This window comes from Mobula hypostoma, chromosome 2 (assembly GCF_963921235.1).
Source record: "Mobula hypostoma chromosome 2, sMobHyp1.1, whole genome shotgun sequence".
NCBI classification, from domain to species: Eukaryota; Metazoa; Chordata; class Chondrichthyes; order Myliobatiformes; family Myliobatidae; genus Mobula; species Mobula hypostoma.
Window position 1 is genome coordinate 171,985,367 of NC_086098.1, and position 25,660 is coordinate 172,011,026.

General features: G+C 42.4%; 1 protein-coding gene across 2 annotated transcripts in view; it reads right to left on the reverse strand.

The window, feature by feature from the left end:
• The window catches only part of tbc1d20 (TBC1 domain family, member 20), a 64,750-nt gene that overhangs the window by 15,295 nt on the left and 23,795 nt on the right, over nt 1-25,660 (reverse strand). For both annotated transcript variants that reach the window (XM_063041077.1, XM_063041076.1), the window contains exons 4-7: nt 13,875-14,061; nt 6,116-6,217; nt 4,807-4,948; nt 3,075-3,253 (exon numbers count right to left, since the gene is read on the reverse strand). In XM_063041077.1, coding sequence (XP_062897147.1) covers nt 3,075-3,253; nt 4,807-4,948; nt 6,116-6,217; nt 13,875-14,061 — 610 coding nt within the window. The remainder of the gene's footprint in view (nt 1-3,074; nt 3,254-4,806; nt 4,949-6,115; nt 6,218-13,874; nt 14,062-25,660) is intronic.

Genomic DNA, 25,660 nt, shown 5'->3' on the forward strand with positions numbered 1-25,660 from the left:
AACTAATATCCATTGTATTAGCACTGAGCTCCAGTTGTTGCCCTTTGTTACTAATAGAACTTTAAGATTCCTTTCTGTGCTATACAAGTTGGGTCTGGCGGTCAGCATCAGCAACATCTGTAAGGAGTGAGTTTCCTCAGAGTGCTCTGGTTTCCTCCCATAGTACAAAGACCTACTGGTTGCTAAGTTAACTGGTCATTGTAAGTTGTCCCATGATTAAGGTAGGATTAAATCGGGGAATTTCGGACGGTGTGGCTCGAAGGTCCACCAATTCTCCAGGTTCGGGGGTTCAGCTCAGGGCTAACAACCTTGACTGTTAAAACAAAATTGTTACAGAAAGAGCAATGAAAAATCCTGCATTTGAGTGTGATGGTATTCCTGAGTCTCCACCTGGGACTTGCATGACTGACTGTAGTGAAAACTGAGAGGAAGCTACTGACATGATGAAGGAAGCCCTGAACACCACCAGAGATGAAGGACCTTCATTGCTGTCCTAAACACCAGTGGTGTGATGGGCAGTAAAAACCATGGGTGCACAGTGGCTGCAGTTAAACACCCCAACTACTCTGATCACATTTTACAAATTTACAATCTCTGTCTCTGCCAATTTTATCTGTTATACCATGAGCTATTATTTTCTGCAATAACATTTGACATCAAAGACCTCTGAAAATCTAAGTGCGGTCTGTACACTGGTTCCTCTATATCAGGGGTTCCCAACCTTTTTTATGCCATGGACCAATACCATTACACAATGGGTCAGTGCACTCCATGTTGGAAACCCTCCTCAATATCAATGGCTGGGCAGTTTCTCTAGAACCAGGGTTCCCATATTTTTTATGCCATAGACCAACACCATTAAGCAAGTGGTCCGCGGACCCTAGGTTGGGATCCCCTGCTCTAGAAGATACTCATACATGCCAGTTTTAACTAACCAAGTTCAATGCTGGCAACTATACAGAAAGCCCTCCCTCAAAATGCACCAGTCTTTATAAAAGCCAAGTAACAATCATTTTGTAGTCTACAGGGTAATGACAAAAATCACATTTAAAATTTCTGCAGTCTTCCAAAGCCTCTGTTTCTTTTCAACAATTTTCACCTGAACAGAGGAAATTGGCTAATCTGTAGTTGATGAACCCTAGGCTTTTACAACTTCCCTGTACACATCTTTTACAAGTATTTACAGTGGGCTAGATAGGCTGAAGGGTTTGTTTCATTTCTGTAGAAAGGGTCTGTAGTGTTTAGATTGACTCCTCTTACTGATCCTAGTGGTGTGCTTCTCAAATAGCCTCTGCCAACCAAGTCCAGCTCCTGGCCTTCACATGTGGCTGAGCTACTAAAGCCAGCAGAACCACTTCTATTGACAGAAGGGGTAAAAGCGGGTTACTGGCACTTTAAGACCAGTCGCTTCAGGCAGATGGGGCTTATCAGCCATGGTTGGCATCTAATCTAGGAGAAGAAAAACTCAGATCTCAAATCTCTGTTGTCTTGCTACTATATACACAAATGGGGAAGGCTTTGGGAGAAAACCCCAAAGAAAAATCCGGAGCTGGAGTCACTTAGACCGTCCTACATTGAGTTCAATGCTGACTGGCAGCTCCTGCAATGACAGTAATGCCAAACTGTACTGGTCTCTGCCGCTCCTTTGGACTCATCAGCTGCTTGGAGAGGGAGAGCCTGCTACATGGGCAACAGCTTGCACTCCATATTGTACTGCTTTGGCTTACGTACGATGGCTAGGATGCAATATTCATATTCAACCCCGACCAACAGAGGGTTTCATAGACTGTCTTGAATTTTCAATTCTAATTGTTGTGATTTTATTACTAAATGCAAGTTTGAAAGACTGAAATATTTCCGAAGCTTTTGGATAATTTGTGACTCAATCATTAAAATATACCAACATTTCCCCTCTCTCTACACATGGTGGAGGCACTGTACAATCATGTACGCTCCAATCCAGATCAGCCTGACAATCTCTTGGCAACCAAAGGGAGAAGCAAATTACATTGCGACTCTTCATTAGATTTTATGCTGCTCAAGGGATACATACAAATAACTTAATTCAAGATATGTGGAAAAAAATCCAAACAAAAACAAAGCAGCAAATATTTCATGCATTTGTAACAAAACCATGAACACAGAAACATTTAAAGACAAATGCACTCAAAAATTGAATTATGAAATTTATGGAATATTCTTCACAGAGATGTAATTTTCTAGGTAGAATATCCTAATTTTGATGCAAATATATTCAAAGTGAAGCCAATCAGGTGCAGAATATAGAGTACTATAGTGCACCACTGAGATAATTTGTTTGACCATGCATCTCTTTCCTATATTTAGCATCATTTGCTCTTTTCTTTAGATATAATTAATTAGATATAATTAGATACGCTTTTAATTAGATATAAAGAGATTAATGACAAAGATTGACTTCATAAAGTCAAAGGGCCCAATAGCTATCCCTTTCCTCAGTATTCTTTCCTGCAATTCTCATGAAAAGTTTGTGCTACAATTTTTAACAATTCCTTACATAAACAGATTTGACTGGTTTACATGAACACTGTGGTAAAAGAAGTGGGCATCTGAGTGAACAGCACAATGTCTCTCAGCCATCACCAGTTTATTCGGCTAAATAAACAAAAAGAGTAGCAACAAAACCTTACAGTGGCTATAGGAAATATCATGCAATCCAGAAATGACGTCAGTCACTCCAGCATTCCTTGAGATAAAAGCAAGTTAAACATACTCTAATTCTAGTCTCACCCATCCTCAGTGGAAAAAGCCTGCTTGCATTTACCCTATGTATACCTTTAGTAAAACTTCTTTACAGCCAATATACCCATGGAAGGAATTTTTAAAAATTGTAAACAAAGACTGATGATTTTCACAAGAGCAGAGAGGGAACAGTCTGGGGTAGAAAGTGGATTTTTGACTTTGACGTAGAAGAGAGAGAGAGAGGCTAAACCTACTTAAGCTTATACAATGAACGTTACTCCAAGAGTAAATGAAAGAATTTAGTTTCACTTTAAATTCATGTATTAATTTGCCCTGAATCTACTGATTCTTACCTTTCTTTTTGGGCAACTTCTCTGGAAAGTTCAGATGGAGGAAACTGAACAAAGAGGTCACCAGCACGGCTGATCAGAGTCTCATATGGCAGGTCCTGTGGAATCTGCGATAGCAGATGGTGGACAGCAGCCATGTCACATTCACTCTCCAGGACTTCATTACCTCGGTACAATACGATCTAGAGAATTAAGTAAACAAAACATAATATGGATGCCAAACCGTTAATATCCATGTTAATGACCCCTAACATGATAACTGACAATAAAAACAGCTGGGAAACGATCAGAAAGAAAGCTAAAAAAAAAAATGGAGGTGGCACGGTAGCTTACTGATTAGAGCAACACCATTACAGGTTGGGGCAACAGAGTTTGGTGTTCATTTCTGGCATATCTGTAAGGAGTCTGTATGTCCTTGCCATGAAAAGTGTGGGTCTTCTCAGGGTGCTCTGGTTTCCTCCCACAGTCCAAAGATGTACTGGCTGACCATAAGACATAGGAGCAGAATTAGGCAACTTGGCCCATCAAGTCTGCTCCACCATTTCATCATGGCTGATACAATTTTTCTCTCAGCCCCAATCTCCTGCCTTCTCCCTGTATCCTTTTATGCTCTGACCAATCAAGAATCTATCAACCTCTGCCTTAAATATACATAAAGACTTGGCCTCCACAGTTGCCTGTGGTAAAGAATTCCACAGATTCACCACTCCTTGACTAAAGAAATTCCTCCTCATCTCTGTTCTAAAAGGACGCCCCTCTATTCTGAGGCTGTGTCCTCTGGTCTTAGACTCCCCCACTATAGGAAACTTTCCTGTAATACAGTGGGCTCATAGCTTGTTAAGCAGCCTCATGTGTGGCACCTTGTCAAAATCCAAGTACACAACATCACTGATCTCCTTTGTCTAACCTGTTTGTTATTTCTTCAAAGAATTCCAACAGATTTGTCAGGCAAGATTTTCCCCTGAGAAAACCATGCTGACTATGGCCTATTTTATCATGTGCCTCCAAGTAACCTGTGACCTCATCCTTAATAATCCACTCCAACATCTTTCCAACCACTGAGGTCAGACTAACTGGCCTATAATTCCTTTCTTTAATAGTGGAAAGACCTTTGCAATTTTCCAGTCTTCTGAAACCATTCCAGAATCTAATGATTCTTGAAGGATCATTCCACAATCTCTTCAGCCATCTCTTTCAGAACTCTGGGGATTTCCAGGTGACTTATCTACCTTCAGACCTTTCAGTTTCCCAAGAAGTTAGTTGGCTGATAGGTAGGTTAATTAGTCATTGTAAATTGTCCTGTGATTAGGCTAGGACTGAATTGGGACTGCTAGGGCCGAATCTGCGCTGTATCTTTAAATAAATAAGGCAAAAGACTCTGCAGATGCTAGAAATCCTAAGCAACACAAAATGGCAGAGAAACTCAGCAGGTCAGGTATCATCTACAGAGAGGAATTAAGAACCAACATTTCAGGCAGAGACCCTTCATCAGGACTGCCATGAAGGGTCTCAGCCCAAAAAAGCCAACTTTTTATGCCTCTCCATAGAAAGAAAGCTAACAGTTTTTTTCCTATTGCGTTAAGCATTCAATACTGTGGCATTCAAAAATTTAAGTGAGCAACTCCAATATTCCCAATTCGGTTGATTTGGTGTTGAAAAATCTAAATCTTTCTGGAATTCTGAATAGATTAATTTTCTTGTTTCAATACAATTAAGGAGGGAAAAATGCACCTACCACTGCTGCAAAATAGATTGGCATTAATGGATGGCATGCCAGGAAGAAGTCATATAACCGAACTACATGCCGGAAATCTGAAAGCACGTGACCAAACCATGTTATTAGCCAGCTCAAGGCGAAAATTGTCCCAACTTCAGCTCTACAAAGACAAAGGAGCAGGAAACAGAAACATCTTTAATGCACCATTGGGAGATGTTTATCACCAGTTTAGGACAGAATGTCAAGCTTCTTTCATTTCATACATGCTTGCACGATCCTGCAGTGGCGAAAATTTTCCCCTCATTGTTGCCTACATAAAGCATTGTGCTGAATAGTAAAACATTATTTTGAATTACAAAGTTACAAGAAAGTAATTCTCATTCATTGCCTTTCTAAAATATTGAAAACTAATTTAAAAATCCCAGACACGAAATTCTGCAGATACCACAAATATGGAATAACACACAAAATGCTGGAGGCACTCAGCAAGTCAGGCAGCATGTATGGAGAGGAATAAACGGTCGATGGTTTCTACCGAGACCGTTTATCAGGTATCAATGGAGGGACTTGGCCCAAAGTGTCAACTTTAAAATTCCCAGAGTGCATTGCTGTAAGTCTTGAAGGTTTTCTTTACAGGTGATTGCTAGTAAATCAAAAGAAACAAATTAAGAACTTAAGGTTTCCTATTCCCAGAGCACACCGTAGTGAAGATCAGCTATTTTATGAAATGATTCCCTATCTCTTATAAAGTTACAAAGAATTGATCAGACATCTGTTGACTTCTCTAACATTTTTTCATTAATTAAATTTGGTATGGCCAATATTTACATACCAGATTTTGGGTCTAAAGCAGGAGTTTCCAGCCTATGGTCCATGAACCCTTTGGTTAATGGTAAGAGGCCATGGCATAAAAAAAAGGTCATAAACCCCTGGTCTAAAGGTAAGTTTTCTACTCCCAATTCAAATTCTCCCACTACCAAAAGCTTTAAATTTGTGAAGACCAAACTCATCATGGGGAGTTGTTGGAATACTGGAAAGCTTCGGTCCATAATACAGCCCATGTCACGTATTCCTGATTCAGTCATTTGCAACAGAATGCTTACTTCTTCTCTGCAAATTCTTCAAAGGAAAAAACAAGAAAAGCACCTTTAAACTGAGATAGCCAAACCCCTAGCAGGAAGATGATTTCAGATTTTTGCAACTGTTGCCTGGACAGAATCCAGACATGGGAGATAAAGCTTGGGAAGCCCACAGGTCAGGTGATATTTGCAGGAGTTCCCAAGTTTGAAAACCACTTACTGTAATGAACTCAAATCAAGACACTCACTTTTGCATGAAGTCATGTACTTCCGGGTTCACTTTCTCTATTATTGGCATAAGGTAATTTAAAATGTGTTTTGTATTGTCCATGGTTGGGTCCATAAAATCCCTGTAAAATAAAAAAAATGTTTAACTTACAACACAGCTAGGTATGAATTAGGCAGAATGTTTAGCTGTTAAAATTACTTTAAAATATGAACAGTTGAAATGCCTATTTCAAAATAAAATTACTACACTACGTCTTTGAAGGATCAGAGAAAAACAGTGAGAAAAATACACACTTATGAGTGTTAAATCAGGGGTCCCCAACCTTTTCTGCACTGTAGACCGGTTTAATATTGACAATATTCTTGCGGACCGGCTGACCGAGTAAGGGTGTGTACAAGGAGGGTTAAACTCACCTCAACATGTCTTTTACAGTTAGGGTTGCCAACTTTCTCACTCCCAAATAAGGGACAAAAGTAGCAGTTAAATCCTGGAACACTTTACCCCAGGAAAGACTACCACGACCATGAAGTCTTGCACATGCGTGTCGTGCACATGTAATGCGCACATGTGCGTACGTGCCAATTTTTTCCCCACCAATGGATTTTGCCTTCATCTTCCTGACTACACTGTACATACATTATTTCTATTTTATATAGGCTATGTATTTATCATATCATTCCTGCTTTTACTATATGTTAGAGTTATTTATTTTCGGTTTTATGTGTTATTAGGTATGATTTGTTAGGTTATTCTTTGGGTCTGGGAACGCTCAAAAATTTTTCCCATATAAATTAATGGTAATTGCTTCTTCGCTTTACGCCATTTCGGCATGAAAGGTTTCATAGGAACGCTCTACCTTAGCGGGGGAAATATGGGACAAACCAATTTAGCCCAATATACGGGATGTCCCGGCAAATACAGTCTTGAACAGTTGGCAACCCTATGTTCAAGTTCAACAGTACGTGACAGGGAATGAGGAAAGGTGCAGCTGACTCATATTGTTTCCTCACGCCCCGGTAGCACATGCTTTGCAGCCCGGTGGTTGGGGACCACTGTGTTAAATGATTGCAATCTAACCTCACTGGGTTTAGGTCATTCATCTGTATAACAATTCACAAAATGGATATCACTGAGCGAACATTAAAATCTCGTGAGACCATGGAAAATAAAAAAAATACTCCCATATGAACATCTTTTACGTTTTACAACCCCCACCAATCCACTAGTCACTGAGATAGATGATAAAAGACCATTTTCTGTGCATGATTATTTTCAGTCTTCAGAAATCTTTCAAAGTTTAAAGTACATGTATTATCAAAGTACATACAGTTTGTCACCATATACTACCCTGACATTTATTTTTTGCAGACATTCACAGTAAATACAAAGAAACACAAATCAATGAAAAACTGCATACAACAAACACAGACAAGAAAAATGAATGTGCAAAACACAACAAACTCTGCAAATACAAAAAATAGCAAAATAATAATAATAAACAATAAATATCTTAAACATTAGTTGTAGAGTCCTTAAAAGGGAGTCCATAGGATGAGGAATGACTTCAGTGTTGGCTAAGTGAAGTTATTCCCCCGGTTCAAGAGTCTGATAGTTGAGGAGGAACAACTATTCTTGAACCAGGTGGTGTTGGACCTGAGGCTCCTGTACCTCCTCCCTGATGATAGAAGCAAGAAAAGTGCATGGCTTGGATGGTGTGGGTCCTTGATGATGGATGCTGTTTTCTTGCGACAGTGTTCCCTATAGATATACTCAACGGTGGGGAGAGCTTTACCTGTGAGATACAGGGCTGTATCCACTACTTTTGTAGGCTTCTCCATTCAAGGACATTGGTGCTTCCATACCAGACCATGATGCAACCAGTTAGGACACTAAGTTTGTCAGAATTTTAGATGACATGCCAAATCTTCACAAACTTCTAAGTAGAGACGCTGCCGTGCTTTCTTCGTAATGGCACTTCCATGACAGGTCCTCTGAAATGATGATAACACCGAGGAATTTAAAGTTGTTGATCCTCTCCACCCCGATCCCCTGATGAACACCGGCTCATGGACCTCTGGTTTGCTCCTGCTGAAGTCAACAAGCAACTCCTTGGTCTTTATGACATTGAAGGACAGGTTGTAGTTGCTGCACCATTTCACTAGATTTTCAATCTCCCTCCTTAATGCAGATTCGTCACTACTTTTGATCTGGCCAATGTCAGTGGTGTTGTCAGCAAACTTAAATATGCCATTGGAGCTGGGCTTAGCCTCATAGACATAAGTATGAATTGAGTGCTTAGCCCCCTGCTGTACATAGCTTGTGGTGCACCTGCGATGATGGAGATTGTGGAGGAGATTTTGTCACCAATCAAAATTGATTGGGGCTTGCAAGCTTGGAAGTAGAGGATCCAAATGCACATGAAGGTATGGAGACCAGGTCTTGAAGCTTATTGATTAGTTTAGAAGGGATGATAGCACTAAATGCTGAGCTGAAGTCTATGAAGAGCATCCTGATGTATGCATCTTCGCTGTCCAGATATTCCAGGTTTGAGTGAAGAGCCAATGAGATGGTACCTGCTGTGGATTTGTTGCTCTAGTAAGCAAATTAGAGTGGATCCAAGTCACTTTTCAGGCAGGAGTTGATATGTTTCATCACCTACCTCTAAATACACTTCATTACTATGGACGTAAGTGCTACAGGGCATTTGTATAGGGGAACGCTTTGCATCTGGTGATCACAATGCCATTACTTTCAAAGTAAATATCCAAAAATTTAGGTATGGTCCGCAGGTTGAGATTCTGAATTGGTGAAGGGCCAATTTTGATGGTATTGGGTCAGGCTGTTTTCTGGCAAAGGTGTACTTGGTAAGTAGGAGGTCTTCAAAAATGCTATTTTGAGAGCAGAAAGTTTGTATATGTCTGTCAGAAAAAAAGGTAAGTATAACAAGTGTAGGGAACCTTGGTTTTCAAGACATATTGAGGCGCTGATTAAGAAAAGGAAAGGAGGTACAGAGTAAGTTTCGACACATAGGAACACGTGAGGTGCCTATGAAGCACAAGAAATGCCAGAGAACACTTAAGAAAGCAATCAGGAGGGCTAAAAGAAGGCAAATGGTTGTCCTAGCAGCAAGGTGAAGGAGAACCCTAAGGGATTCTTTAAGGTTGGACAAAATTGCTCCTCTGGGAGATTGGAATGGTAATCTATGCGTGGAGCCAAAAGAGATGGGGGAGATCTTAAATAATTTTTTTGCATCTGTATTTACAGGAGACTGACACAGAATCTATAGGAGTTAGGCAAAGTGGCATTAATTTCATGAACCCTATACAGATCACAGAGGAGGAGGTGTTTGCTACCGAGGCAAATCAGGGTGGATAAATCCCCAGGCCTGACAAGGTGTTTCCTCAGACCCAACGGAGGTAAGTGCAGAAACTGCCAGGATCCCAAGAGGAGTTATCTTAAGCATCCTTAGTGATGGGTGAGGTGCTGGAAGATTGGAGGACAGCCAATGTTGTTCAGCTGTTTAAGAAAGGCCCTATACATAACCCAGGAAATTATAGGATGGTGAATCTGACATCAGCAGTGGTAAAGTTATTGGAAGGTATTCTAAGGGACCGGATATTTAAGCATTGTGATAGACATGGACTGATTAAGATTAGTCATCATAGTTTCTTAAACAGTTTATGGAAGTTACTAGGAAAGTGGATGAAGACAAGGCAGTGGATGCTGTCTACATGGACTTTAGCGTGGCATTTGACTAGGTCCCAAATGGGAGGTTGGTCAAGAAGGTTTAGTCGCTCAGCATTCAAGATAAGGCAGTAAATTAGATTACACATTGACTTTGTGCGAGAAGCCGGAGTGTGGTAGTAGATGGTTGGCTCTCTGACCCAAGGCCTGTGACTAGTGTAGTGCTACAGGGATTGGTGCTGGTTATGTTGTTGTCTGTCATCTAAAATCAACGATCTGGATGAATATGTAATTAACTGGATTAGTAAATTTGCTGATGACTCCAAGATTGGGGGTGTAGTAGACAGCGAGGAAGGTTATCATGGGTTGTAGAGGGATCTGGATCAGTTGGAAAAATGGCAGATGGAATTTAATGCAGACAAATGCGAGGTATTGTACTTCGGTAGGACCAACCAGGGTAGGTCTTATACAGTGAATGGTAGGGCACTGAGGAGTGTGGCAGAACATAGGGATCTAGGAACAGAGGTCCATAATTCGTTGAAAGTAGAGTCATGAAGAAAGCTTTTGGCACATTGGCTTTCATAAATCAAAGTACTGAGTACAGGAAATGGAATGTTATGTTGAAGTTGCACAAGATATGGCTGAGACCTAATTTGGAGTATTGTGTGTAGTTTTGGTCACCTACATATAGCAAAGATGTAAATAAGGTTGAAAGAGTGCAGAGAAAATTTACAAGGACATAGCCGGTTCTAGAGACCTGACTTATAAGGAAAGATTGAAGAATGAGGGGAGATTTGATAGAGGTATATAAAATTACAATGGGTATAGATAGAGTGAATGCAAGCAGGCTTTTTCCACTGAGGCAAGGGGAGAAAAAAAAAACGGAGGACATGGGTTAAGGGTGAGGGGGGAAAAGTTTAAAGGGAACATTGGGGGAGGGGCTTCTTCACACAGAGAGTGGTGGGAGTGTGGAATGAGCTGCCAGACGAGGTGGTAGATGCAGGTTCTTTTTTAACATCTAAGAATAAATTGGACAGATACGTGGATGGAAGGTGTATGGAGAGATATGGTCCCTGTGCAGTTCAGTGGGACTAGGCAGAAAATGGTTCGGCACAGCCAAGAAGGGCCAAAAGGCCTGTTCCTGTGCTGTAGTTTTTCTATGGTTTCTAAGTTAGTACTGTATTCCTTAGAACATAGAAGATAGAGGGGAGATTTGATAGAGGTATACAAAATTATGAGGGGTATAGACAGGGTAAATGCAAGCAGGCTTTTTCCACTGAGGTTGGGTGGGACTGCAATCAGAGGTCATGGGTATAGGGTGAAAGGTTTAAGGGGAACATGAGGGGAAACTTCTTCACTTAGAGGGTCCTAAAAGTGTGGAACAAGTTGCCAGCACAAGTGGTGCATGCAAGCTCAACTTCAACATTTAAGTGGTATGGATAGTTACATGGATGGTAGGGGTATGGAGGGCTATGGTCCCTGTGCAGATCAATGGGAGTAGGCAGTTTAAATGGTATCAGCATTGACTAGATGGGCCGAAGTGCCTATTCCTGTGCTGTACTTTCTTTGATTCTATGATAGTCATTGAGGTAGGTCGCCACATTCCTCTTGGATACTGGTATAATTGAAGCCTGCTTTACACAGGTGGGTATCTCAGACTGCTGAGTCAAAAGGTTAAAGATATCAATGAATAGTCCAGCCAGTTAATTAGCACGGTATTTAGTGCTCAGCCAGGTACACATCTGGATCAGATGCATTCCATAGATTCACCCTCCTAAAGGATGTTCTCACATCAGCCTCAGAGACTGAAATCACAGGGTCATTGGGAGCAGTGGGAGTGTGTGAAGATTCCTCCATATTTTTGATGGTATTGAGCTCATCTGCGAGTGAAGCCCTGTTGTCACACATGTCATTTGTTTTTTCTTTGTAGGAGGTAATAACATCCAAGCCCTGCCGCAACTATCGAGCATCCTTCTGTGATTCAAGTTTGGTCTGGAATTGCTATTGTAGACTCCATGAATTCCAAGATGTGAGATTCCTGCAACCATAACCAATGTTTTATTTCACTGTGAACCAAAGTAAGCTCATGTGCTCCCTGTAGCATACATTAAATTAAATGTACAGAATACAAATGAACCATGAAATGTCACGCTGATTAACTGCAGGAATTTTCATTGGGCAAATCATTTAATTACAAAACCTGCAAATGTTTGTTTCTCTTTCGTCTCTGGTGAATACATCATTTTATTTATTTCTTCTGTTAGAACATTTCAATCCATGGACAAGGGCCAGATTTAAGAGGACACAATATTTTTAAGTGGGCTGAATCTTGAAATTGAAGGAGAAAAATTTATTACACAATACAGATTTGCAAGATAATTTGCACGCAATTTGCTGATCTAATAAATTTTTCTATTGGTGAGCATTGCCTAGCAATACTGGATCATCATAGAACTGGCTAAACTCCACACCAACTGAAGTCTATAGCGGTTAACCTTTCAAATAAGTGTTGCTTGTTAAACCATTCCCTCCACAACAATGTTCCCCAAGTTCAAAGTAAATTTATTATCAAAGTACGTACATGTCACCATATACTGCCCTGAGATTCGTTTTCTTACAAGCATTTATAGTAGGCCAAAGAAATTCAATAGAATCAATGAAAAACTACATAAAAGGCTGCCAAGCAACCAATGTGCAAAAGACAAATGGTGCAAATACAAAAAAAAGCAAAAAAAATTAATAAATAAACAAATAGATAATACTGAGAACATGAGCTGTAGTCTTTGAAAGTAAGTCCTCAAATTTATTACTTATTATTTTCACAGTTTGTCTTCTTTTGAATATTGGTTGCTTGTCAGTCTTTGTGTGTAGTTTTGCACTGATTCTATTGTATTTCTTTTCACTATAGTGAATGCCTGCAAGAAAATGAATCTCAGGGTTGTATATAGTGACATATATGTACTCTGATAATAAATTTACTTTGAACTTTGAAATCAATGCATTGGCAGAAGTGGAACACTGCTGCTGCGAAGATCAAGTTTAAATTGAGACAGCTTTAATAAGGTAACAAATTTTCATTTAAAAGCTGAAGTTTGAACTAAAGAAAACAAGGGGGCAAGGAATGATGGGTAAAAACCTGGCACCATTGGTTCTTTGGTGGTGCCAAACTAGTAGTTTTATTTGACTATTGTATCTTACTCCTATCAATATCTACACTTTGGTTTACACGTTTTTGTACATGTAGTATACTAAGAGATGGAAACTGAATCTGATAAGCTAAGTGTGAGGTCAGAAGGAACCTGGAGAGTTTTAACTCCACGCCATAATCTACACCCAGCTACACAATCTACTGTCCGGGTCTCCTGTGCTGGCCAAATAACCAGCCCATGTTACCAACTAACGGGTGAGACAGATGTCAAAGTATTGTGATTTCTGAATAATTATGTGCCGGATTATAGGAGTTTAAATGTACAGATATAAAAATCTGTAAGCTCCATGTATAAACAAGCTGCCTGAATACATTTAAGTTAGGCACGTAGCTAAGGGATCGTGCACTGTCCTTTGGAGATAGTTGCAAGATGTCCAATGTAAAGCCAAGGCCATCCTTCTTGCTATAGATACAAACGTTGTTCTCTTTACAAGATATGGAAGAAATTGGAATTCTCTGCCACAGCAAACTGTTGAGGCCAGTTCATTGGCTATGTTTAAGAGGGAGTTAGATATGGCCCTTGTGGCTACAGGGGTCAGGGGGTATGGAGGGAAGGCTGGGGCGGGGTTCTGAGTTGGATGATCAGCCATGATCATAATAAATGGCGGTGCAGGCTCGAAGGGCCGAATGGCCTACTCCTGCACCTATTTTCTATGTTTCTAAATTCTGACCAATTGTAGAATTCCCAAATGAATGATTATGCAACCTAGAACAGAAATGAAAACTAAAACGGCAATGAAAGGATGGCAAACAAATTGCTGGAAGGAATGATAGCTGGGGCTGGAAGAAGCAAATTTTGCCTGGCAGATTAACATGACCTTTCTAAACTGAGTACAGCAAAGTGTAGAAACATTAACACAATTAAAAACAGTTATGTACCAAATACCTGAGGTGATGTGTGGACAGTTTCTCCACCAGGGCTGTTGCCATTCTCTCACCAACAACCAGAAGGAAGGTGACCACGATGTCATGGTAACCCTGGTAATAGTGCAGCTGGGGATTTTTCTTCAGTACCTCCAAGATGCTGTCAATCAACTCTTCTTGAAGCGCCTCACGCTCTGCGTCCGGCATTCCTACAAATTATTGTTGATCAATAATAAATATTTGCCAAAAAGTACAAAGTCTCACTATTTCTCCATGCTGACAACAGGAACAAGTTGAGGATTGATAGTCAGAGGCTTTTTCCCAGGGACGAAATGACTATCACGAGAGGGCACAGTTTTAAGGTGCTTAGAAGTAGGTACAGAGGAGATGTCGGGGTTAAGTTTTTTTTAAATGCAGAGAGTGGTGAGTGCGTGGAATGGGCTGCCAGCGACGGTGGTGGAGGCAGATATGATCGGGTCTTTTAAGAGACTCCTGGATAGGTACATGGAGCTTAGAAAAATAGAGGGCTATGGGTAACCCTAGGTAATTTCTTAAGTACATGCATGGCACAGCATTGTGGGCCAAATGGCTTGTATTGTGCTGCAGTTTTTCTATGTTTCTAAGTCAGATTGTCCAGAAATAAGGACAGCTACCATAAGTCCAGTAAAAAGTCAAAATAAGTTCAAAGTTCAACAACATTAATGGTGGCTTCAATCAGCATGAGGTTTAATAAGAGACTTCCAGGACTTTTCAACAGGTTGCAATCATTACAAAAGGTTGTTCGTTGGTGACGCAGCGCAAAGTTTAAAGGAACTTGGGTGCTTTTTAAACTTTCCGGCAGACTGCAATTATAACGCTACATTGGGCACTCTGCAGTGCCCAATTAAAAAGAAGCGAGTTGTAAATGGAGTGGCCAATGTGTGAGTGAAGACGGTTAGAACGGTCAGGCTTTGGTTCAACAGACATAGGTGAGAACAGGCTAAGCACAGGCAGAAGCTCTAAGTAAGTTTCTATTTAGTTTTTTTTCCTGTTGGTACATAGCTAGTGCGCTGAAAATGAATCCAGAGTTAGCAGTATGTTCCTTGTGTGAGATGTGGAAACTCTGGGAGACCTCAAGGCTCCCTGATAACTACATCTGCACGAAGTACACAGAGCAACAGCTCCTTAGAGATAGTGTTAAAGAATTGGACCTACAGCTGGATAACCTTCCGCTAATTCGCAAAAAAGTGGAGGTAATAGATAGGACCTACAGGGAGATAGTCACCCTTAAGTTGCAGGAGGCAGGTATCTGGGTGACTGTCAGGAGAGGCAGCCGGTGCAGAGTATCTTCCTCAATGGTAAGTATATTGCATTGGGTACTTCTGGGAGGTGGGGGAAAACAGCTGACCAGGGGAAGCTGCAGCAACTTGATCTCTGGCACTGAGCCTGTCTCTGTGGTTCGGAAGGGAAGTGTAAGAGAAGTACAGTAGTGACAGGAATTCCATAATTATAAAGCAGACAGCAGATTCTGTGGACATGAAAGAGGCACCCGGATGATAGGTTGCCTCCCAGATGCCAGCCTCAGAATGTCTTGTTTTGGGTCCACAGCATTCTAAAGGGGGCTGATGAACAGCTAGATTTCATTGGTACCAACGATACAGGTAGGAACAGGGAGGAGGTCCTGAGAGAGAATACAGGGAGTTAGGTAGAAAGCTGACAAACAGGACCTCCAGGGTAGTAATCCCTGGATTGCTGCCTGTGCCACATACCAACAAGGGCAAGAATAAACTGTTTTTGCAGATGAATGTGCAGCTGAAGAATCGGTGCAGCGAGCAGGACTTCAGATTTTTGGATCATTGGGATCTATTCTGGAGAAGGTATAACCTGTACAAAAAGAACAAGTTACACCTGAACCCAAGGAGGACCAATATCCTTGTGGGTACATTTGCTAGAGTTGTTGGGGACAGTTTAAACTAACTTGGTAGGTAGATGGGAACCAGTGTGATAGGACTGAGGATGGGACAGTTGGTATACAGGTAGATGCAGTGTGCAGTGATACTGTGAGGAAGGACTAACATATATTACGGCAAAATTGCAGTCAATGGGGTGAGTGTAATGGGGGCCAAAATTAAAAGGAGTGATGAATACAAGACTGAAGGTCTGCAAGAAAAGGTAGATGATTTTGTAGGGGAGTTAGAGATTGGCAAGTATGATATTGTGGGCATCGCTGAGTCATGGCTGAAAGAAGATCATAGTTGGGAGTTTCTTTTTCATCTTAAATCTTTTTTATTGAATTAGTACACAAAAGGTAAACCATATAGGCACTGATACACTGTTGCAATATAACTTTACAAGAGATATTAATACACAAAAAGAAGTTAGTACAAACAGTGCAGTTTAAATATAAAATAACAAGGTAATATAATAGTATACTAATTTTCATACATGTCAATAAGGAAAAGAAAAAAAAACCCAAAAAAATCCCAAAAAACCCACCGTGCAACTAAACTAAAAAGCAAAGCAAAGCAATGGGCTAACTAGGTATCAAGTAGAGTTAAACAACTTAAAACAATCACGTCCTCAAAATCATAGTTGGGAGTTTAATAGCCAAGGATACAGTCTTCATTGTGGAAGACACTAACACGGTGCCAGGAATGCAAGAGTGTCAGGGGGCAGAACTGAGTGTCATTGCAATTACTAAAGAGATGGTGCTTGAGAAACTGAAAAGTCTGAAGGTAGATAGTCACCTGGACCATCTCCCAGGGTTCTGAAAGAGGAGGCTGAAGAGATTATGGAAGCATCAGTAACAACCTTTCAAGAATTACTAGATTCAGGAATGGTTCCAGAACACTGGAAAACTGCAAATGTCATTCCACTCTTTAAAAAGGAAGGAGACAGAAGAAAGAGAATTATAGGCCAGTTAGTTTGGCTTCAGTGTTTAGAAAGATGTTGGAGTCTATTATTAAAGATGAAGTTCCAGCGTACTTAGAGACAAAAAAAAAAGTCAGTACGGCTTCCTTAAGGGGAAATCCTGCCTGACGAATCTGTCGCAATTCTTTGAGGAAATAACAAGAAGGATAGACAAAAAACAGTGAATGTTATTTATTTGGATTTTCAGAAGGCGTTTGACAATGTACTGCACATTCAAGGTAAATTTATTATCAAAATACACATCTCACCATATAAAACCCTGAGATTCATTTTCTGCTTGCATACTCAATAAATCCAATAACTATAATAGAATCAATGGAAGACCTCACAAACAGGGTATACAATCAGTCAGCAAAAGACAACAAACTGTGCAAATACAAAAAGGAACAATAATAATACTAATTATTATTATGGTACTTTGCAGAATTGACGTAGATGGAGTGAGCCATTCAGAAAGGGGAAGCCAAGGCAGTGCAGGTTCGATGCCCGTACAACTGGGCAGGCGGCGAGGTTAGATCGCTCTGAGCACTGAACCAATTTGGAGAGGTCAATAACAGCTTCATACCGAGCGATGAAATCTGGGCCTGGAGTGAGTCGCTGAGCGGTGTGATCTAGGCCCCTAGCCTTTCGCTGCATTGGAGCCTGGGTCTTAGTGCGAGGTACGATGAGCCATTTGGACAATGTAAAAGCCAGCCCAGATATACTGCAAAGACGTTGCTTGCTCTCCCATAATGTTCACTCCTCTCTCCATGGCGCTGAGGTTATGAAGACTGCCCCAGCTGCTCCGAGGCTCCGAGGTTCAGGACTAATGAGATGCTTTAGTTCAAAATGTTGTTGCTTACTTCTATGGTTTGCGTATTTGTGTTCCCCACCCACACCCCCGCGTATTGGGTGTCGGTCTTTATTTTTTTTTAAATTAGGTTCTTTTGGGTTTCTTGCTTTGTGGCTGCCTGTATGAAAACAAATCTCAAGGTTGTACAATTTATATATTCCTTGATAATTAATATACTTTGAAACTATAGTACACAAATAAGCAATAAAATTGAGAACATGAGATAAAGAGTCCTTGAAAGGGAATCCCTAGGTTGTGGAAATAGTTCAGTGATAGGGAAATTGAAGCTGAGTGAAGTCATCCCCTTTGGTTCAGGAGCTTGATGGTTGAGGGGTAATAACTGTTCCTGAGCCTGGTAATACGAGTCCAGAGGCTCCCGTAGCTTCTTCCCAATGGCAGCAACGAGAAGGGAGTATGGGTGTTGGGGATCCCTGATGATGGAAGCTGCTTTTCTATGACGATGCTTTGTGTAGATGTGATCAATGGCGGGAAGGGCTTTACCCATGATGGACTGGACCGTATCCACTACTTTTTCTAGGATGTTCCATTCAAGGGCATTGGTGTTTCCATGCCACGCTGTGATGTAGCTAGTCAATATACTCTCCCCTACACATCTGTAGAAGTTTGTCAAAGTTTTAGATGTCATGCTGAATCTCTGCAAACTCCTAAGGAAGTAAAAGCGCTATTGTGCTTTCTTCGTAAGGACACTTGCATGCTGGGCCCAGGACAGTTCTTCCGAAATAATAACACTTAGGAATTTAATGTTGCTGACTCTCTCCACCTCTAATCCTCCAATGAGGACTGGCTCATGGACCTCTGGTTTCTTCCACCTGAAGTCAATAATCAGCTCCATTGTCTCTCACACCATCACCACCCTTATCAACTCCGGAGACCTTCCATCCTCAGCCGCTAATCTCATTATTCCCACACCCCGTACCGCTCGGTTTTACCTCCTCCCAAAGATACACAAGCCTGACAGTCCCGGTAGACCCATAGTTTCTGCCTGCTCCTGTCCCACCAAACTTGTATCTGCCTACCTGGACTCCATTTTGTCACCCATAGTTCAGTCCCTCCCCACCTACATCCGGGATACATCCCATGCCCTCCACCTCTTCAATAACCTCCAATTTCATGGTCCCAACCGCTACATTTTTACTATGGACGTCCAATCCTTATACACCTCCATTCCCCATCAAGGAGGTCTCAAAGCCCTCCGCTACTTCCTGGATAATAGACCTCACCAGTTCCCCACCACCACTACCCTCCTCTAGTTCGCAGAACTGGTTCTCACACTTAATAACTTCTCTTTTGGCTCTTACCACTTTCTTCAGACTAAGGGTGTAGCTATGGGAACTCGCATGGGACCCAGCTACGCTTGCCTCTTCGTTGGTTATGTGGAACAGTCTGTGCTCCAAACCTACCCTGGTACTGCTCCCCAACTTTTCCTTCGGTACATTGATGACTACATTGGTGCTGCTTCCTGCACCCATGCTGAGCTCGTCAATTTCATTGACTTTACTTCAAATTTCCACCCAGCCCTCAAATTCACTTGGTCTATCTCAGACACTTCTCTCCCCTTTCTCGATGTCTCGGTCTCCATCTCTGGAGACAGACTGTCCACTGACATCTTCTATAAGCCCACTGACTCTCATAACTACCTCGACTATACCTCTTCCCACCCCGCCACATGCAAAAATGCCATTCCCTATTCCCAGTTCCTCCGTCTCCACCGCATCTGCTCCCAGGATGAGGCTTTCCATTCCAGGACATCTCAAATGTCCTCTTTCTTTAAGGATCGTGGTTTCCCTTCTACCATCATCAATGATGCCCTCACCCGCATCTCCTCCATTTCCCGCACTTCGGCCTTCACCCCATCCTCCCGCAACCACAAATGGGAGAGTTCCCCTTGTTCTTACCTACCACCCCACCAGCCTCCGGATCCAGCACATTATCCTCCGCAACTTCCACCACCTTCAACAGGACCCCACCACTAAGCACATCTTTCCCTCTCCACCCCTATCCGCTTTCCACAGGGATCGGTCCTTTCGCGACTCCCTTATCCGCACGTCCATCCCCACTGATCTCCCACCCGGCACTTATCCCTGTAAGCGTAAGTGCTACACCTGTCCCTACACCTCCTCTCTTGCCACCACTCAGGGCCCCAAACAGTCCTTCCAGGTGAGACAACACTTCACTTGTGAGTCTGTTGGGGTCATCTATTGCATCAGGTGCTCCCAGTGCGGCCTCCTCTACATCGGTGAAACCCGACGCAGATTGGGGGACCGCTTTGTCCAGCACCTCCACTCCACCCGCCACAACAGACAGGATCTCCCAGTAGCCACCTACTTCAACTCTGCTTCCCACTCCCATTCAGATATGTCCATACATGGCCTCCTCTACTGCCATGATGAGGCTAAACTCAGGTTGGAGGAACAACACCTCATATACCGTCTAGGTAGTCTCCAGCCCCTTGGTATGAACATAGAATTCTCCATCTTCCGGTAATTCCCTCCCCCCTCCCTTCCTCTATCCCTATTTCACTCTACCCCCTCCCCCAGGTCCCTCATGGTTCCACCTCCTTCTTCTACTACCCATTGTTTTCAGGTCTATGACGTCAATGCTTCCCCTCCCCCACCCCTTTGTCTTTCAAATTACTGGTCTTTCAACTGAAGCTACAAGCATTCTTCAAATCCTTCCCCATTTTTCATTCTTCAATCCTGACGAAGGGTTCCGGCCCAAAACATCAACTCATCGTTTCTAACTGATGCTGCCCGACCTGCTGAGTTCATCCAGCGAACTGAAAGTGTTGCTTTGATCACAGCATCTGCAGATTGTTTTGTGTTTACAATTAGCTGCTTGATCTTGTTGACATTGAGTGAGAGATTGTTGTTATGGCACCACTCAGCCAGATTTTCAGTCTCCCTCCTATATGCTGATTCATCACCACATTTGATCTGGCCTACGACAGTGGTGTCATCATCAAATTTGAATATGGCATTGCAGCTGTGCTTAGCCTCACAGTCATGAGTGTAAAGTGAGTACAGCAGGAGACTAAGCCCACAGCCGTGTGGTACACCTGTGCTGACAGAGATTATGGAGGAGATAATGTTGCCAATCCACACTGACTGGGGTCTGCGAAAGAGGATGCAATTGCCCAAGGAAGTATTGAGGCTGAGATCTTGAAATCTATTGATCAGTTTTGAAGGGATGATAGTATTGAATGCTAAACTGCAGCTGATAGAATATCCCTGATGAATGCATCAGGCTGCTTAACAAGAGCTCAATTACAGGAAAGATGTGAGCACAGATAGAAGATTAGCTGGTTGGCAGCAGGCAAAGAGTGGGAATAAAAGGGCCTTTTCTGGAATGGGTGTCAGCGATGAGGTGCGTGCTGCAGGGGTTTGTATTGAGATAGTTTCTTTTAACATTATACATCAGTAATTTGGATAAAGACATTGATAGCTTTGTGTCCAAGATTGCAGATGATACAAAGGTTGGTGGAGGGACATGTAGTGTTGAGGAAGCAGGGTGTCTGCAAAAGGACTTAGACAGATTGGAAGAATGGGCAAAGAAGTGGCAGATGGAATGTGTAGGAAACTGAATGGTCATGCACTTTTGCAGAAGGAATAAAGATATGGGCTATTTTCTAAATAGGGAGAAACTTCAAAAATCAGATGCAGAAGGACTTTGCAAGTCATTGTGCAGGATTCCCTAAAGGTTAACATGCAGGTTAAGTCAGTGGTAAGGAAGGCAAATGCAATTTTAGCATACAAAATACAAAAACAAGTATATAATGCTGAGGCTTTATAAGGTACTGGTCAAGTTACACTTTGAGTATTGAGAGCAATTTTGGGCTCCTTGTTTAAAATGTGCTGGCACTGGAGAGGGTCCAGAGGAATTCTACAATAATGATCCCAGGAATGACAGGGTTAACATTTGAGGAGGGCCTGCACTGGCTGAAGTGAGTGTGAATGTGAAGCTCATTGAAATCAAATGAATATTGAAAAACCTGGATAAAGTGGATTTGGAGAGGATGTTTCATAAAGTGGGAGAGTCTGGAATCAGAGGGCACAGCCTCGGAATAGAAGACAAACATTTAAAATATATGAGTAAAAATTTCTTTAGCCAGACAGTAGCGAATCCATGGAATTCATTACCACAGACAGCCATGGAGGCCAAGTCATTGGGTATATTTAAGTCTGAGGTTGATAGGTTCTTGATTAATCAAGACAACAAAGGTTATGGGGAGAAGGCAGGAGAATGGGGCTGCAAGGGATAATAAATCAGCCATGATAAAGAATAGCAGAGCTGACTCAATGGGCCAAATGGCATAATTATGCTCCTATGTTTTAATATTATCTCTTCAGGTAAACCTTCCACATACACTCAGTGGCCACTTTATTACGTGCACCTATACTCCTGTTCGGTAATGCCAATTATGTGACAGCAACTCGATGTATAAAAGCATGCAGACAAGGTCAAGAGGTTCAGTTATTGTTGAGACCAGACATCAGAATGGAGAAGAAATGTGATCTAAGTGACTTTGACTGTGGAATGATTGTTCATGCCAGACAGGGTGGTTTGAGTATCTCAAAAACTGTTGATCTCCTGGGATTTTCACACACAACAGTCTTAAGAGTTTACAGGGAATGTTGCAAAAAAAGCGCAAAAAAAAAAATCCAGAGAGTGGCAGTTCTGTGAGCAAATACGCCTTGTTAATGAGAAAGGTAAAAGGAGAATGGCTAGACTGGTACAAGCTGACAAGAAGGCGACAGTATCTCAAATAACCACATGTTACATTAGTGGTGTGCAGAAGAGCATCTCTGAACACACAACACAATGGTTGAAGTGGATGGACTACAGCAGAAGGCCACATCAGGTTCCACTCCCATACCTAATAAAGTGGCTATGGAGAGTAAACCTTTGTTGTCAATGGTTAACCATTTCCATTTACTATTTCAATTACCTTGTAAATTATTTCATAATAAATACTTTTTAGGTTTAAGAATTCTAAAGAATTGATATCCCTGAGAGTGGAGCCAGGTAGTAATAACCTTATAGTTCCCACACCCCGCACTTCCCATTTCTACCTCCTACCCAAGATCCACAAACCTGCCTGTCCTGGCCGACCTATTGTCTCAGCTTGCTCCTGCCCCACCAAACTCATTTCTGCATACCTCGACACTGTTTTATCACCCCTTGTTCAATCCCTTCCGACCTATGTTCGTGACACTTCTCACGCTCTTAAACTTTTCGATGATTTTAAGTTCCCTGGCCCCCACCGCTTTATTTTCACCATGGATGTCCAGTCCTTATATACTTCCATCCCCCATCAGGAAGGTCTCAAAGCTCTACGCTTCTTTTTGGATTCCAGACCTAATCAGTTCCCCTCTACCACCACTCTGCTCCGTCTAGCGGAATTAGTCCTTACTCTTAATAATTTCTCCTTTTGCTCCTCCCATTTCCTCCAAACTAAAGGTGTAGCTATGGGCACCCGTATGGGTCCTAGCTATGCCTGCCTTTTTGTTGGGTTTGTGGAACAATCTATGTTCCGTGCCTATTCTGGTATCTGTCCCCCACTTTTCCTTCGCTACATCGACGACTGCATTGGCGCTGCTTCCTGCACGCATGCAGAACTCGTTGACTTTATTAACTTTGCCTCCAACTTTCACCCTGCCCTCATGTTTACCTGGTCCATTTCCGACACCTCCCTCCCCTTTCTAGATCTTTCTGTCTCTGTCTCTGGAGACAGCTTATCCACTGATGTCTACTATAAGCCTACTGACTCTCACAGCTATCTGGACTATTCCTCTTCTCACCCTGTCTCTTGCAAAAACGCCATCCCCTTCTCGCAATTCCTCCGTCTCCGCCGCATCTGCTCTCAGGATGAGGATTTTCATTCTAGGACGAGGGAGATGTCTTCCTTTTTTAAAGAAAGGGGCTTCCCTTCCTCCACTATCAACTCTGCTCTTAAACACATCTCCCCCATTTCACGTACATCTGCTCTCACTCCATCCTCCCACCACCCCACTAGGAATAGGGTTCCCCTGGTCCTCACCTACCACCCCACCAGCCTCCGGGTCCAACATATTATTCTCCGTAACTTCCGCCACCTCCAACGGGATCCCACCACTAAGCACATTTTTCCCTTCCCCCCCCTCTCTCTGCATTCCGCAGAGATCGCTCCCTACACAACTCCCTTGTCCATTCGTCCCCCCCATCCCTCCCCACTGATCTCCCTCCTGGCACTTATCCGTGTAAGCGGAACAAGTGCTACACATGCCCTTACACTTCCTCCCTTACCACCATTCAGGGCCCCAAACAGTCCTTACAGGTGAGGCATCACTTCACCTGTGAGTCGACTGGGGTGATATACTGCGTCCGGTGCTCCCGATGCGGCTTTTTATATATTGGCGAGACCCGACGCAGACTGGGAGACCGCTTTGCTGAACATCTACGCTCTGTCCGCCAGAGAAAGCAGGATCTCCCAGTGGCCACACATTTTAATTCCACATCCCATTCCCATTCTGACATGCCTATCCACGGCCTCCTCTACTGTAAAGATGAAGCCACACTCAGGTTGGAGGAACAACACCTTATATTCCGTCTGGGTAGCCTCCAACCTGATGGCAAGAACATCGACTTCTCTAACTTCCGCTAAGGCCCCACCTCCCCCTCGTACCCCATCTGTTACTCATTTTTATGCACACATTCTTTCTCTCACTCTCCTTTTTCTCCCTCTGTCCCTCTGAATATACCTCTTGCCCATCCTCTGGGTCACCCCCCCCCCGTCTTTCTTCCCGGACCTCCTGTCCCATGATCCTCTCGTATCCCCTTTTGCCTATCACCTGTCCAGCTCTCGGCTCTATCCCTCCCCCTCCAACTTTCAAATCCCTTACTCACTCTTCCTTCAGTTAGTCCTGACGCAGGGTCTCGGCCTGAAACGTCGACTGCACCTCTTCCTACAGATGCTGCTTGGCCTGCTGCGTTCACCAGCAACTTTGATGTATGTTGTAACAACATTCTATTTGGAGTCATGCAACCAAATTACTGTTCTAAACCTTTTCAGTCATGACAGGGTGGTAGGAAGAGGTACAGTATAGTCAAGATAAGTGTGAGAATCAGTGGATTTTTTGGTAGATAATGTGCATCCGGAGATGGAGACAGAGATTCTGCAAGTAAATTTAAGGACAGGGTGGAAGTTGGAGACAAAGTTGATGAAATTCTTCACCTCACCATGGGCACAGGAAACAGTACCAATGTGGTCATCAGTGTAGCGGAGAGACAGTTGGGGAACATTACCGTTGTAGGCTTGTAACATGGAGTTTTCCATGTAGCTAACAAAAAGGCAGGCACAGCTGGGGCCCATGCAAACACCAACAGCTACATCTTTGGTTTGGAGAAAGTGGGAAGTATGGAAAGAAAAATAGTTACTAGTTCCAGCAGACAAACAAAGGTGGTGGTGGAGGGAAATGCCAAGGTCTTTTGTCCAGAAAGTGGAGAGCCTTAAAGGCCTTCCTGATGAGAGATGAAAGTGTACAAAGACTGAAAATTAGGCGGTCAGGGCTAGCAAACTGAAAGTTGTTAAAATGATGGAGAACATGTGAAATATCACAGATCTACATCAAAAGGGATTGAACCAAGCGGGACAACATGGAATCAAAATATGAGGACATATATTCACTGTGGCAAGAGCAAGCAGAAATAATGGACCTACTACGACAGTTAAGTTTGTGAATCTTCAATCTTGAGAACAGACTTTCTAGCCTCACTCTAGCCTCTCATCTGAAAGGCAGTACTGCTCTGAAGAATTCAATGGCTGAACTCAAGTCTCAGAAGTGGTTCTTGAATCCTGAACCTTGTGACTTAAAGAGGAAAACTGCTACTCACAAAGCCACAGCATTATATACTAGTGCTGAATGGGAACATTAAGTATTAAAAAAAAAGTAACACAATTTATGCTTTTCAGATTATATTATCATAACCACAGGACCAGAATCCCTGCAGCAGATCAGGGCATGAACAACAAATTCTGCCAAACAAATCACAGATAATTGGGTACTTGT